General features: G+C 33.6%; 2 protein-coding genes across 4 annotated transcripts; one reads left to right on the forward strand and one right to left on the reverse strand.

The window, feature by feature from the left end:
- Positions 1–4,076: 4,076 nt before the first annotated feature.
- Positions 4,077–10,133, forward strand: LOC141717986 (uncharacterized). The gene is made up of 7 exons (XM_074520304.1): positions 4,077–4,704; positions 6,614–6,751; positions 6,973–7,325; positions 7,427–8,171; positions 8,295–8,379; positions 8,811–8,865; positions 9,845–10,133. The coding sequence occupies exons 1-7, from the start codon at positions 4,263–4,265 to the stop codon at positions 9,905–9,907; spliced, it is 1,881 nt and encodes a 626-aa protein (XP_074376405.1). The 5' UTR covers positions 4,077–4,262; the 3' UTR covers positions 9,908–10,133.
- A 338-nt stretch (positions 10,134–10,471) lies between these two features.
- LOC141717985 (zinc finger BED domain-containing protein DAYSLEEPER) lies at positions 10,472–14,950 on the reverse strand. Of its 3 annotated transcripts, none has more exons than XM_074520302.1 (5): positions 14,723–14,950; positions 14,235–14,307; positions 13,805–14,026; positions 12,493–13,358; positions 10,472–11,669 (listed from the first exon to the last, which is right to left on the reverse strand). In XM_074520302.1, exons 2-5 carry the CDS (start codon positions 14,272–14,274, stop codon positions 10,755–10,757), a joined length of 2,043 nt encoding a protein of 680 aa, XP_074376403.1. In that variant the 5' UTR covers positions 14,275–14,307; positions 14,723–14,950; the 3' UTR covers positions 10,472–10,754. The 3 variants fall into 3 exon arrangements, with proteins under 3 accessions (XP_074376403.1, XP_074376404.1, XP_074376402.1); XM_074520303.1 differs by having other exon boundaries at positions 12,502–13,358; positions 14,694–14,950; XM_074520301.1 differs by having other exon boundaries at positions 14,694–14,950.
- Between the last annotated feature and the right edge of the window lie 1,144 nt (positions 14,951–16,094).

A 16,094-nucleotide genomic window follows, 5' to 3' on the forward strand; every position in this document is an offset into this window, starting at 1 on the left:
GCAAGATATCGGGTTTATGCCAAAGTTTTTCTTCTTTCCAAATTCATTGGGTATTATAACTATGTTTATACTTTTCATAACAGAGGGTTTCATGGAAGGTATGAGATATATATATAGGTGTATATATATATATATCGAGAATTAATGAAGTATGTAGTAACTTCATTTCTTTAAATGATATTTCAAAGATTGAATCTATTCAAGTCTTATCTTGTAGTCTCATCTATGTGATGAACTTTTGAAATTGATTATACCTTGAACGGTGGTAGTTCAAGTAGTATTCGGAAAAGATATAAGTATATTGGAGTATCTTGTAACTTCGTCTTTTCAACTAATATCTAGTCAATGATTATCTTATGCATGACAAAGATTTTCAGAAAAATGTTGAGACAAGATTAGATATATGAGATCACCTTGCAACAATATTTTTATACAGTTATAAACTGGAACTCTATGTATATTATGCATGGAAGAGGATTTCCAAGATTTTGAAAAGTATATATATACATATATACTGAATATTTTGTGACTTGGTCGCGTTAAGATATCAACTTGGTTCATTTCTTCTTGACCAAGACTTTTATGAGTACTATGAGAATACTCATATATTGTTAATTATTATACACATTATTTCGGTGGGCTTGTTGCTCACCCTTGCTTTCTTCTTTCATCACACAACAACAGATAGACAAGATGAACAGGACCAAGCTCCCAATTTGCAAGCGAATAGGAAACGTTCTGCAGTTTCCTGTAGGCGTTGATGTCGCTGTAGCTGAGGTAGGATCTACCAATAGGCTAGGGTTTCATCTGTTGATGTACCAGATTTATGTATATCTATGAATTGTAATAATGGCAAAAAATATGTAAATTTATTCAGAAACCCTTTTGAGGTGTAATGATTTATAATTGTGGAATAAAATGACTTGTGTTATTTTGGTATTCATCTCTGAGACTATAACTTGTGGTGTGTGTATTTATTGTGGGGTCACAGTACGCAGTAGTTGGTTATTTATTAAGATTAAGTGTTATTAAGGGAAATGAAACTCGTGACAACCCGGATCTCCGACCCCGGATTTGGGGGTGTTACACCTAGGAAGTAGGAAACTAATTCCTTATCCTATGAGATTTCTTGGAGGCCAATCTCCAAGGAATATTGTCCTTGTTTGGACTTTACTGATCAGCTGATTTATCCCCTATTAATTAATTACGAAATCAATTAATATTCAGGGTTATTGGGCTTTCTTTGTTCCATCAGGCATGCTCAATGTGTTAACCTTCTTGGTCCTGATCAATGTGTTAACCTTCTTGGTTTGAATGTCATACATACGGCCTTCTTTAATAGGCCTTGCAGTCCTAGGTGTAATTAATGCAATATTAATTAAAACGTAATCAGGGTTTATTTTATCCCCTATCAGTAATTCAATCTTCTTATTCTCTTAGTTAATGTTATTTAGTATAATCTCTTAGTTAATCGTAGTTATAAACAATCTCAACTTGTTATCATCTTAGCATTGAATAATAACCATATCATTGTTGCACAAGTGCATAAATTGAACTTAACTTAACCAGACTTTGTGGGAACGAACTAGAAAGAATTCTATATTACTTGTGAACGAGTATACTTGCATGTAAATTAGCGCGTGTTTTCGTCCTAACAAGCACATATCACAACAAGTAGTATAATAATTTGTTCCCGCGAAGACTATCAATAAGCTGTTAAATACCAATTACTGTTTTTCTTTTAATTCGAGTCTAATAAAAATCAAATGGAGTGTTTTACTAAATTATCACTAAATAATTAAACTAGCATGAAATAATGATTAATAAATGTCAAGAGAATGAAAACTAGGCCTTTAACTTCATCTAATGTTCTTCAATAAGCGTCTCCTTTAACCTCTATTGTCGTGGTCTAATTGCTAGTCTAAGACAAATATGTATTCACAAGGACCTTCCGAATCTCAAGTGACTCTAATTTATGGAATAACCCCAATATTCGTATGTAGAATTTCAAAGCATAAACAACATTAAGCTTCGTCTTAATTGAGCTCCTTAGAGTATTTAGGTATATTCCTATCTTAACCACAAATGAACATGAATATCAATCCTAAGATATATTGATTGGTTCTTAACTTAGGATTTCTCTTCCAAGTCCACATAAATTATGAAATCAATCTAAAGGGTGATCAATCTTTGAGAACACTAAACACAAATCAATATAAACAACTAATGTGACCACAAAAACAGAGAGAAAAGAACACAACTTATATATTAACAAAAGAATCCATTAAAGGCCTAAAGAGAAAATTAGTTCATCATCTCAAAAGAAACCAATACACAAGAGTATGTAAATATAGTGGAAAAGTAAGGTTAAAAAATGAAAACTGTAGATGCAGCAATCTCCTCTTCTTCAAGTTTTTCCCTCTTGAGTGTAGCCTTCCTTTTTCTTATAGGAACATTCTCCTTAATAATAATATCTAATCTATATATGTCTCTAATTAATGTATTTTTAATGCTTTGAGGAAAATACAAATAAGTTTCCCAAACTGATTTTGTTTTCCAAGTAAAATTCGTAGTTGACTTTTCTTCAGAAAGTCTGGGCCACTCCAAATGAATATTGATCTGGGTACCACCTTAGAATGAAAGAGAATCTCGTTATTTTCACGTGGGCTGTTAAATCATCCAAATTTGGACTTCTGGAACTCAAGATAGGGTCCCAAACAGTGTAGCATGTGCGTGCAACCCCCACAAATCCGAATTTTCTTATAATAAATATGGGGAAAAAATCATATAAAATATATCTAAATATATACTCTATCAACAGACTTTATATAACCTTAAATTGCATTTTTTCAGATTCAGTTTTACATTTCCAAATATTGTGTAAACTATTCTTCATAGTTCATAGTAATGTAAACAACTTTTTAGTCTTAACTTATTCTCTTCTAACAACGTTTATTCATCTAGTTGTAAACAATTAGAGAAGATTGTGCACAAATATTCTCTCATCAATTAGAGCAAATAAAAGTGAAATTGGAAACCGAAATCTAAATAAACTCTTAGATCTCAAAAACGAAATCATAATATTTGATAATTAGTTCATTTTCGAATTTAATAATCTCCGCTTGAATAAAATTTGAAAAAATTCGAAATTTCAATAATTTCGATGTAAACAAATAAACAAACGAAAAAAGAAATGAGTCTAAATTTTACCGAAAAAGAAGATTACTGAATTAAAACAAAAATATACTCCTACAAATTAAAGGATTCGAGGATTTTTAAATCAGGAAAAGCCCCCTCCTGTTATGTTTGTTTTTTCTTTTAGGGCTTGTTTGGATTGGGGGTTAAGAAGGGAGGGATTAGGTTGGGTTAGGTTGGCTCGGCTAGGTTAGGTTAGGTTAGGCTAGGTTGAACCCTTACCTCATTTGGATGTAGGTGCTGAGTGAATATGAGTTGAACCCTTGACATATTTGGTTTGGGGTTGAAGTAAGGTTTGTTTTTATTATGTACAAATTATATATTAAAAAATTAGTGAATGTTTTTAAATTTATCTACAAATTTTAACTAAATTTGAAAATATTTTTAAAAAAATTCAAAAAGAAAAAAATGAAAAAATTTAAATAGAGAGATGAGAAAAAGAGAGAGAAAGAGCGAGAGAGAGGATGAATAAAAAAAAGTAAGCTGTCAACAGCCCAATCTGGGGTGTTGAAAAGTTTAATTTTTGTATTACAAATTAACCCCTTCCGACCCTCGATGAACCCTCACAAAACCAAATCCCTTCTTTGACAAACTTTTCCAAACATGATTCTTTTGAACACGTTCGAACCCACTCCCTCCCACCTCCGTCCAAATATAGCCTTAAAATAAAAGAGGGTGGCTGCGTTTCTAGAGAGACTTTCATCCCCACTTAACAAAATTTCAACTTTATTCTTTATAAAGTTCGAAAAAAAAATCTGGGAAAATTTGTTAAAGATTACAAGTTTGATAATATAATTTTTTACCGTAATGTAATAAATATTTTTTTTACCATAAATATTAATTCAACCGTAAGTTTGAAAGCCTAAGAAAACCCACCAATCCCGATGCAGATTCTGACTTTCACAGCCTACTCTATTAATCAATAACAAACAACCCAATCAAAACCCCCTAGAATAGAATAATTGAGAAAAAAAAGAACCCAATTCGATGTACACTACTAAACCCTAAAATGACTGTGTCTATTTCTGTATCTATACTTCCCCCCCCCCAATCCCCTAATTTACTCTATGGATCCTCGTCGTACTTCTCGGGTCATCGACCCGAAAGTCCGAAAAGTCGGCTTTTTCGCTCCCCAACCCGACCGGACCCAATCCGGACCCGCCGATTTACCTCCGGTGTCGTCGTCTCTTTCTCCGGTCATGATTCCGCCGGCGCGTCATGCTTCGGACAATCTCACGCGCGCCGTCGGAGTTCCGGTGCCGGTGAGTGATTTTCGGCGATCGGAGATGGAGTATGTGCCTGTAGGGAGCTATAATCCGGGAGATTCGGTGCTTGGAACTTCTCCGGTGTCGTCGATTAAAGTAGGGGATGGGGAGTTTTCCGAGGATTTTGAGAATTGGAGTAGGTCGGATAGTAGGGGAAAGTTGCCAATGTCACTTCCGAGTACGGGATTGGATATGATGGCGGTTAGGAATTTCTCGAAAAATGTTGCTCAAGTGGCGAATGAGGGTAAATTTGTTGATATTTGTGTTTATGTTTAGCTCTTATTGTATTTTATGATTGACAATTTTGTTTTGTATTTGTTTCCTAGTTTTCTAGCAGATTTATCGACTTTTAACTTGCATTTAGATAAGGTAAGTCAAGATGTGATTTGGTAGGTTTAGCTTTGTGTGCAAGTAGAATTAGAACTGATGATTTGTTAGATAAAGTTTTTGAGTAATTAATAAGGATGTGGCTAATATTTACACTCATTTTCAAAATATTGACCGAATTTTCACATTTACAAAATAGTGGCCGAATTTACTTTCCACCTTCCAAAAATGTGGCTTTAAGTTTTCTCCGTTAAATTAATTAAAAAACGTAAATTGAAGGGGTTTCAAGGTAAATAAACATATGTGTTTAAGAAAAATAAATGAAAAAAATAAATACAATAATTTCTACTTTCTAGTACCATCCCCTGCACATCCTCGTCCCCAGACCCCAACTTGAAATCCCCCAATTCCCAGCTCTAGCCCCATTCATAATCTCACTATTTATCATTCATAAATTCAAAAACATACGTAACTAAACTTGAACAACAATAATAATATGTCAATTATATATACTATAAATTTGATTGGAAATTTGGGGATTTGAGATGTTTATGTTAACCAGATAATTTGGGGAGATAATTTGGGGGATCTCGAAGGAGGCCACCACCGGCCGGAAACGGAGGCAACGGAGGGGATGGCAGGTGGTGGTTATTGGCGGGGCAGAGAAGGGGGTTTGTGTTATTTGTGAACTAGGGAGAATGAAGCTGCATTTTTGTGGGTTTGATGGGTTTTAATGATCGAAGACAATGAAGGAGAGAGATGGATGGTGTTGTGTGTATGTTGTGTGTGTGTATTTTGTGTGTTGATCGAAAAAAAGAGGGATATTGAAAGGTGTAGGATGAGAGATTAGAGACAAGGGTGAGTGTGTTAAGTGGGTGTGTGTCCGCGCTGTGTGTGTTCATGGCAGGAAGGAGGGTGAAGCCACCACCGTGGTGGCGGCAGTGTTAACTAAAGAAGAAGAAGATGATGATAATTAAAAGATGCAGCGAGGACGTGGCAAGAGCAGAGGAGAAAAAAAAGATGAAGAAGATGTTGATAAATTAGATGTACAAAGATTAAAATTATTAAAGATATAAAAACCCGAAAATACCCCTTGCTCTGTTAGAGCCGTCAGGCTACATTTAACGGCAGGCACATTTTTGAAAGGCGGAATGTAAATTCAGCCACCTTTTTGTGAATTTGAAAATTCGATCAATATTTTGAAAATGAGTGTATACGTTAGCCACACCTCTGTCATTTACTTTAATGCTTTTTCAAGTGTTAGCTGTAAATTGTGATAAATGTACTGTATTTGGTAATATTTAAGATGGAGACTCGGGGAGTAGGAGGAACTACTTGGTTTTAGATTTGAATTCAATACCCTCATTTGCTAGTTTTGTATCCTAATTTGTGGGCCTTTCCTCTGCCTAGTTTTGGGACTTGTATCCTCATTGATATTCATGAATACTTTTTAATAATTCCCATGTTTTACATAGATCAATAATAAGAAACAAGGATCTGTTACCAAGAGGTAGTATCATGAGTAAAGCAATTCCTTTTTGTGTTGAATAAATGAGATTTGGACATGTAGAGTGAAGGGATTTTTGAATGTGAAGGATGATTTAGTAATATTTTCCTTCCATAGATATTGTTCATCTTAAGTAGGCGTTTTACATATAATATATATGATAGATATAGTTAGACACATTATGTTAAGGGGATGCATGATACTAAACAATTAGCTTTGTCTATTAAGCTCCTGACATAGTTTGTATGTGGAAATTATTGTGCTATGTTTAATATGTGTGTTTTTATTCCTTGTTATTAAAATAATCTTGAACTTGTAGAAAAAGGTGGTGATCGAGCTGCTGGAATTTCCACAGATTCTAATTCAAAATCACTTAAAGAAAAAACAACAAAAGCTGAAAGGCGTGCCTTGCAAGAGGCTCAACGAGCTGCAAAAGCAGCTTCCAAAGGCTCAAATGGTCAGTCTTTGTCCTTAAACAAAATTTCTTCATTTTGATTGGTTTTCCTGGGCGCTTAATGAATGTTTATAACTGTATATTAAATTTTCTTCACTCTCCTTGGGTGGAAGATAATGAGTCTATATTATATGCTTTTCTTAACTGTCTTTTATAATTTACATATAAGAAAAGGTAGAATTTGTAATGCCTAAAGTCTCAATTATACATCTGCATGTTTAAAGCTGAAGGAAAAGTATCTGTTGCTGCTACTGGACGAGAACCTTCTATGCAGACTGGGAAAGTGGTGAAACAGCCCAAGCAAAAGAAAGATGGTCCTGTAGCATCTTCTGAGAAAAAAGGAGGTGATCGACCTCCTGAAAAAGATAAGAAGAAAGATGTGCCTCCTCCTCGCATGCAGTTTGATGATAAAACCCGGGTGGAAAAGGCCAAGAAGCGTTCAGTAGTCAAACAAATTGAAGCCCGAAACAGGGTCGAGTTTTTTCTGCATCTACCTCAGTATGAGCGAGGAACACAGCTTCCTGATCTCGAGACAAAGTTTTTCCAATCTGATCATATTCATCCTGCTGTTTACAAGGTATTATTTTATGTTTTCAGAATTGTTTTTTTAGTGTTCTAGCTTCTAGGTGTTACCTGATCTAAATATTATTTTATTATCTATATGCAACATGTGTGTAGGCTGGATTACAATATCTTTCCGGAGATATCATTGGGGGCAATGCTCGTTGTATAGCGATGCTGCAAGCATTTCAGGAAGCTTTAGAAGACTACTCTGCACCATCAGAGAAGAGTATTACTAGAGATTTAATAATCAAGATTAATGGTTACATTTCCTTTTTGATAGAGTGCCGGCCCCTGTCAATTAGCATGGGTAATGCAATTCGGTTCCTGAAGGCTCATGTTACTAGATTACCTTCTGACATTTCTGAGTCGGAAGCAAAAGCCTCAATTAGTTCAGACATAGACCGTTTCATTACTGAGAAGATAGTACTCGCAGACAAGATTATAGTCGGACATGCTGTTGCAAAAATTAGGGACGGTGACATTCTGCTCACATATGGTGCATCTTCAGTTGTTGAAATGATACTTCTACGGGCACATGAACTTGGCACTGGATTCAGAGTTGTTGTGGTTGACTCACGTCCCAAGCTTGAAGGTCAAGCACTAGTCCGAAGACTGGTCCAAAAGGGCGTGAACTGCACATATACTCATATAAATGCCATTTCCTATATTATGCATGAGATCACCAGAGTTTTTCTTGGGGCTGCTTCTGTACTGTCCAATGGGACAGTATACTCAAGGGTTGGGACTGCATGTGTTGCTATGGTTGCACATGAATTCCGTGTTCCTGTCATGATTTGCTGTGAAGCGTATAAGTTCCATGAGAGGGTACAACTTGATTCAATATGCTGTAATGAACTTGGTATGCGCCACAAACTAAATTTTTGATTCTATTCTTGTCTAAACTGTAAACTACTTATTTATATTATATATTCTTAGCCACTACATTAAGTTAGCCATCTCATCCTTGTTGAATGTTTTGTAGGTGATCCAGGGGCCATATCTAAGGTCCCCGGGGAGGTGGATATTCGTTATCTCGATGATTCAGCAATTCAACTTCTGAATTTGTTGTAAGTTATTTTTTATATCCCTGAAAAATACAAACTGATTTGAAATTTTCGTTTTGATACATGTAGTTCTTTGAAACCTTTATGAATTAATACTCTTTAAATTAATAACCTCTAATTTTTTTTCCTTTGTCCCGACTTGGTCTAATTAAAAACTGATTAATTTCGATAAGATAATAAGATAATAATTTTTAGAAAATCCCTGCATAGATATATGGTCCCAATTCTATCATAAATTAATAATTTTTCATAATCATAAAATAAATTACATATATCACAATTTTGTAAAATATAATTTATTGTTGTTTGTTCCTTTTTACTCCCTCCCTCTGTACCATTCAATTCTATACACTTTCATTTTTTTGGATGTCCCTAACAATTCTATACATTTCAAAAGTGCTTAATACTATTGAAATACTGTTGAAATGGAACAGGTATGATGCTACTCCATCAGATTATGTATCGGTGATAATAACGGATTATGGAATGGTGAGTCGATTTTTTGACTTAATACAGTCAACTGCAGATAAGAAAAGTGCTTGATTTTCTCTGTCATGATTTATTCTTTTAATTATTCGTAGATTTGCAATACTGAGTCAATTATAATCATCTCATGACGAGAAACTTTAATTTTGTAAACCATAAAAGAGCCAAGTAATCCACTAAACTTCCGACCTTTTAAAACAAGTTGGCCCTCGGAACTGTCATGTTTCACTAATAGACCATGGGAGATGTATCTGGCCTCAATTTACATCCAGATAATCATATATCATGCAGATGCTACAAACTACTCTAATGAAAATAGAAGTATAAATTGAATTTATATGCTAGATATATTTTTTCTCTAGCATGGAATTTAGGGATTACGAAAAAATAAAGCAGTCTTGCCCTGTATCATTTTCCTTTTTTTAGTTATCTTCTAATCGTGTATGAGTGCATGGGATTGTATTATATCTTGTCTTATAGTTTTTGAGTTTAAAGGTCACTTGATTTCCTAGCTGGAACGTAGGCAGAGTTCGTAGGCCAAAATGCAATTTTTATCTCAAATTCCTGTTTTCTTAGCAATTGGTATTTGTTCTTAAAATATATTGGTTTCATTTCATTTTTAAAACATTTGTTGAAACCATCTTCTCGTATGTTCTCTAAGGGAGCTAGGCTACAGTGCAATATATAATATATACTAGAGTGATTAGTGGTTTGAGTATATATCAAATTAAAAGACAAAAACACTTCACATAAAACGAATTTTTCTGGGAACATGCATTTCAAATGACATGAATTTATCTGTCATTTCAAATTCATATGTTTGATAATCCAAATGTGTCATTTGTATTAAATCCTGAATTTCAAATGAGCTCCAAGTCCTGACAAGCTATAGTAATATTTGTTTAGATGACAATGTAATATTGTAATATTTATTCCTCTACGGGCTGGTGTATTTGTTTATTTATTTACTTTTCTTATGCAGATCCCAGCCACAAGTGTTCCGGTAATTATACGCGAATATGGTGGAGAGTATCTTTTTACATGAAACATCAACATAGAAAGTAACATACATGTGCTCTTCTAATTGATAAATACAAATTACATACGCCATACTGTAATAGTTGATATTTGAAATGTTAACTAAAATTTTGTGAGTACTGTAGAATTGATATGTCCTGTCAAGTTGTGCTAAAAATCTTTCCTTTGAACAAATGGATACCCATAGTCGAGGTGGCCTGTTTTATACATATTCTGAGTTATGTTTATTCTGCTTTCAGCGGAGTTTATATGTAGAAATTGAAATATCAATATACATTAGGTAGAAGTTGGGTATGTTCGTTAATAATATTCTTGCAGAGAAAATTCATAGCTATTAAGACCGGTCTTGGTATATTTGTGACTTCTGGTTTCTGACATGCCGCCCCAATGTATTCCATTACCATCATCTAAATATAAACCGGATTTTGTACTCCATAATTAGATAATCTATGATAAAAGAACGAATGTGATACATACAACCTTCTTTAATTTATAAACTAAACCTGCTTACAAACGGCAGTTATGCGATTATTCAAAAACACGAGTTGTACGATTTATCTAAAATTGTACAGGAACAGAAAATGCTCAATACTTCTTTTAAATATGAATATTATCCTAAATCAGCCAACCAAAACAAGAATTATTGAAAATGAGGATTATTGCTGTCCGTAAATTTGTACATAAAAACAATCTAATTCTACATACAACAAGGATGCAAGAAAAGGATAAGAGGGTTAAAGGAAACACAGGTTTCCTCTAAATATATAAATTATATACAAACTAGGATCTAGTTTCTTCATGTCATGATACATATCATCCAAAGCATTTACCTTGCCAAGAAAAACACATGAAACTCATTTCTGTTTCCTGTCTAAAGCTACTGCGACGTTGTCTCTTGCTGCTGTAGCAGCCACCTCCATAAGGCTGTTATAATCGATTACAGTTGATTTGTGTTTCAACTTCATCCCGACTTCAGTCCAAGATTTGAGACAAAGCAATGCTTGTGTTGTCGCAAGGGGCATTGTAAAACGCTGTCTATCGATTTCATCACCCTTGCTCCAGAAAATGTCTTCAGGTGCTACTGAAGTTGCCTGAATCGCCAAAAAGTCCCGAGCCATCAAAGATAACCGAGGATAGCGTGTGCTATTTGACTTCCACCACTCCAAAACATCTGTTTGTAATGCAGCCGGAGCTTCTGAGAGATATTGAGTAAGTTCGTCAGTGGCAGAACTCATGCTGGCCCTACGCTTTTTACGAGCAATCTCTTCTGCAAAAGAAACAGTACCACCGTCTTGTGACTCTTGTACCATGTATGCATTTGTCATCGACGGAAAATGGTTACTTGAGTAATTCCGCATGAAATGGGACCTCGCTTCCTCTAAGTGGTTCTCTGAGTTGAGACTTTCGGAAATGAGCTCAACTTTTATTCGAGGATCAAGAATTGCAGTCATGTATGTAAAAATGTTGCAAACTTGATCACTGTAGTCCTGTGCCTTTGCAGCCATTTCTTCAGCAGCATTCTTCAGCCACTCAGGGTTGTGACGGGAATCTCTGCAGGTAGCGATAGTCTCGGATATATGATCCATGAAGAAAAGGACCAGTCCTATCGTTGGAAATTTATTTGTGCATATGTTGTTTATAGTTTTATGGAATGGTTCTAGAAATGTGTACATGACAGTGATTGCAATTTTCTCTGGAGGGCTTAGTAGAAACCTACTACCCAGTGTCTCCTCGTACTTCCTAATAATGCTATCCATAGATTTCCCAGCCTGTGATTTTAGATGGAAACGGAATGAATATCAAAGAACTTATTAAACATTAAACCTAGGCTTTTCCGCTCACATCTATATATTTTACTTGTAGAAAGAAATTAATAAGGGCATGTTATACCTGTATGAATAGATTACTCTCATTACATTTGGTGAAACTGTTACTACATTAAATAAAAGAGTTAATTGCACTTTGCAACCCCACCTTTCATTCATAATCAAAACAGTATACCTATTTTGCAGAATATAGTTTGCAACCCTTAACTTTCAATATCAACTACAACATGCATCCATTGCGATTATAAAACTGAAATTGAGATGTTAATATTAATAACTAAAATTTTAAATTAATTAAAATATTTATTTTAATGCATTTTTTACATGAAAAAAATTATAGCTATTTTCTATTAGTAATACTCTAAATTAATCATAATGAAAATAATTAAAATATATTTATTAAGCAAAATATATGTTTATATATATAATCATAAAATTTCTAAATATATCTATATTTTAAAATTTTAAAAATTATACTGAGTAATAAAATAATTGACATTAATATTATTTTTATAATTTGAAATTCTAAATTTTAGTCTAATTTTAAATAAAAAAAATTATTTAAATATTTTGCTGAATTTCAATTTTACCCTCCACGATATAAATATTTTTAACAAAATAATTAAAGCGATGCATATTGTATTTAATGTCTAAAGTTTGGGGTTGCAAACTGTATTTTTGAAAGTTAGTATATATTTTTGTTATTCAATGAAAGGTAGGGGTTGCAAACTGCAATTAACTCTAAGTAAAAATGACGAGTAAGTACCTTCCTCACCACATCAAGCATTTGATAATTGCCACTCCAGCGAACAGAAGTATCAAGTGGAATTTTCCAGCTTCCTTCCTGACAGGCAGCTGTAAATTGAATAAAATCTTGTGATATCTCCATGGATGTATTAATCTTCAACACAAACTCTCGAATCTTAGAGATGACGGATTTTATGGTTCTTAGTCCATCGCTGATAATTGAGTTCAATATACGAGCACCACATGGGATGTAACAGAAAGGACTAACTTTCTGGCTATCAATTTCCTCTTTCAGAGTGTGGCATGCTTGGACAGCATATGGACTATTATCATGAGTACATGATAGAACTTTGTTCTCAATATCGTAAAACTTGAGAACTCTCACCAGTTTGGTGTAGATCTCTGTACTGTCACAAGGGAAAGGTATATGGCAGACATCAATAAGAATATTCTGGATGGACCAGTTCTCATCTATCCATTGGCACCTGACACTCATATAAAAAATCTGCTCATAGGAAGTCCAGAAGTCAAGAGCGATCGAAACCTTAGATGAAACCTGATCCAGAACTACTCTAACATCATCCTGCATGCTCCTGAAAATGTCACAGAGTACTGTTTGGTACTTTTCTCCAGGCCAAAGTTGTATTGATGGATTGAGAAATTTAAAAGAGTTGACCAGCCATTTGTCCTCCAAGGTAGAAGGAGGAAGAGCTGATAGAACGAGCCACTTGACGAGCAACCAATTTAAATGGTCAAGCACAAAATGAGGTGATTTTGCTTGAGCTTTCTTAGCAATTGTAATTGGTTGTGCAGTTGGAGTAGTCACAACATCTCCCGAATTATCATATCCTGGATGACGGTTGCTAAGGTGCCTACCCAGATTGCCTATTTAATAGATTTAATAAAATGTGCAGACAAAAACTTCAGTAATTAAATAATAAAAATATACGACAAAGAGCCTACACAAATTGCCAAATTAACTATTGTAAGGTTACAACAAAAATGATATTGTACGATATAAATACCGAACCATAATCATGCTAGAAGTGGTTGAATCTAATATAAAGAATAGGTTATAAATAATTTTGAAATTATATTTTGAAATATGAACTACAACTCCATAAATTTTAGCTTTGTATGAACAGGATTTCACTATCAGCTTCTGCTGAAATATATATATAAAAGTATATCATAATCACAAAATAGTAGATGGTAGCGACTAAATATCAGACTGCATTTTGCCAAATCCATTTGGTGATCAAAAAATGTAGCAACTTAATTAGCTTAGAACAAGTAAGCCTACAAGATATATTCCTATGTATAAAAAATACCAGTGGCAGTGGCAATAGAATAGCTTTGTCCACAAAACTTGCACTTTCGACTCTTCCCGTCAGGAGCAGTATCAAAATATTTGAGATATATCGAAGTCATGGTCTTCTTTTTCGGTTTTAATAAGGGAGCAGAGTTTGCTTTTTCTGAATAAGCCAACCCAGCATCTACCGTATCGATGCTTGAAATAAGGGCCACATCCATCATGGCCTTGGGTTCAATATCTGTCCCAGCAAAAAGTTAGATTTGTAGTTAGAGTGTGTTTTGAATGATTTTAAAGACCAAAGCATAATAACACAATTTGTCAATTGATATGAAAAACAAAGAGATCCTTCCATGTACATTGATGTGCTTAAACAAGCTCATTACCTACAGCAATCGAAGCCAAGAATACACTCAGAGAAACACAAAGCAAAATGTGCAGTCTGATACCTTTTAAATTCTTAAAAGCATTGTTGACTCCCCAATCCATTACACCCAAAGCTTTTCCACCGACTGCTCCTGTCTGTTTTGGAAATAAACGAAAAGAGAAGGCCACTAATTTGAGTTGCAAGTTATAGAGTTCCAGCAAAACATGCATCACAGTTCAAAAACTCAGCCCCGGATAGTTGAACAAGTAACTTGAAAATTGTTAAAGTTAAGTTAATAGAAAGTTGAGGTTAAAAGAACCAACTTCAACAGTTCTAGAGCTTGGAAGAAATATTCAACAGTTGATCATATTCCTTAATTCTATAATCTAAAACATTATTGAAGTGATCCAACATCCTAGAATGGTTCAAAAGTAATTGAAGTGAATCATAAAAGTAAACATAAAAACAGTTAGTTTAGTAAATAACAAAAAATATATATATAAAGTACAGCAGCTTTGTTAAAAATGTAAGAATAGAAAACCTCAAAGTTGATAAAGAAGAAGCAAAGACCCGAATTTTGTTCTTGTGGTTGAGGGAAGACCCCAGTTGAGCTGGGGGATGAGAGTTGGAAAAGGGCGGGAGAAAGAAAGACTTGAGATGAGAAGGGGGGTTGGGCTTGTATTAGTAAGCTAAAGCCAAGCTGCCAGAAAACAAAGAGATGGATATTCAACCAAGCAAGCAGCAGCAGCAGCAGCAGCAGCAGCTAGATCTGGAGCCGAGCTACCCCTCTTTATTATCCCCGCACTATACTTTTCTTTTCTTTCATTTTCTCAATTTTCACTTATTTTATATTTGAGAGATCTTAAAATAATTAATTTATAACTTAAAATTAATAAATAACTTAAAAGTCATAAGTAAATGAACACTTATAATTTATATAAGTATTTGGATAATTTTACTTATAAGTCATAATTTTTTTAACTTAAATGAACTAAAATAATTAATTTTTAAATATAATTATCTCAATTCATAAATTTTAAATTAAATTAATATTTAAAACATTTATTTAAAAATTAAAGTTAATAAAGAGGGAAAAATTCAAAATAAATTAGAGAAAAAGTACGTTGTTACCAATATCTCACCTATCAGCTTATAAGTTATAAATTCAACTTATAAGTTGGGTCGATAAACACTCGTCGATAAGCTGTTACGTGCTTATAAACCAGAAGTAACTTATAAGTGAGGACACAAACACTCATTATATATTTGATTCCAAACTTTTAGAACACTGCTACATTCTAACTATCATAATAACCATGCGATGCACAATTATTTTTTAGCTTTATATTAAAATATCGTGTATAAACTTTTTGTAATTGACAAGTAAAATATTATTATCTAATTAAACTGTACAAAATATAACATTAAAATATGGAGTATAATTTTTTTGTAATTGTTAAGTAAAATATTGTTCCCTAATTAAACTGTACAAAAAATAACACTGCGTATAGTTTACACTCAATGATCATTTATAATTTTAAGTGATGATTTTTTGTGTTACAATTATTAGTTTTTTTTTCAGATTTTGGTGATTCTGGTGATAACAATTTTTTGATTGTACGTGATCTCTAAGTCAAATATGTTGTCGTTTATTATAATGTGTGTAGTTGAATATTGAAGAGTATAAGGTGATGAAAACTTGGTGATCAAATGTAGAAGATGTCTCAACCTAATCACAAATTTATCATGTCGAAAATTGCCCGTATAATGTTGTTAAATTCTTTGTGGTAGTATATAATTAACAAATATAAGCATATTTATTATTCATACATGAGATGTGTACTTTAGAATAATCCATTATGTACCACATATATTTTTTTTACATATTTTTTCGAGTATACAGATTAAGGTAGCGTTATTTTGATCGTTGTCGTTTTTATAT

The sequence above is a fragment of the Apium graveolens genome, chromosome 4, assembly GCF_009905375.1.
Source record: "Apium graveolens cultivar Ventura chromosome 4, ASM990537v1, whole genome shotgun sequence".
NCBI lineage: Eukaryota > Viridiplantae > Streptophyta > Magnoliopsida > Apiales > Apiaceae > Apium > Apium graveolens.

Coding starts and splice junctions, on each gene's coding strand:
- LOC141717986 (XM_074520304.1), top strand. CDS start 4,263: ATGGATCCTCGTCGTACTTCTCGGGTCATCGACCCGAAAGTCCGAAAA. Junction 7,326..7,426: donor TTCATCCTGCTGTTTACAAG/GTATTATTTTAT, acceptor ACATGTGTGTAG/GCTGGATTACAATATCTTTC. Junction 8,172..8,294: donor AATATGCTGTAATGAACTTG/GTATGCGCCACA, acceptor AATGTTTTGTAG/GTGATCCAGGGGCCATATCT.
- LOC141717985 (XM_074520302.1), bottom strand. CDS start 14,274: ATGGATTGGGGAGTCAACAATGCTTTTAAGAATTTAAAAG. Junction 14,027..14,234: donor TGCTTTTAAGAATTTAAAAG/GTATCAGACTGC, acceptor TTGCTGGGACAG/ATATTGAACCCAAGGCCATG. Junction 11,670..12,492: donor TGCTTGATGTGGTGAGGAAG/GTACTTACTCGT, acceptor CTAAAATCACAG/GCTGGGAAATCTATGGATAG.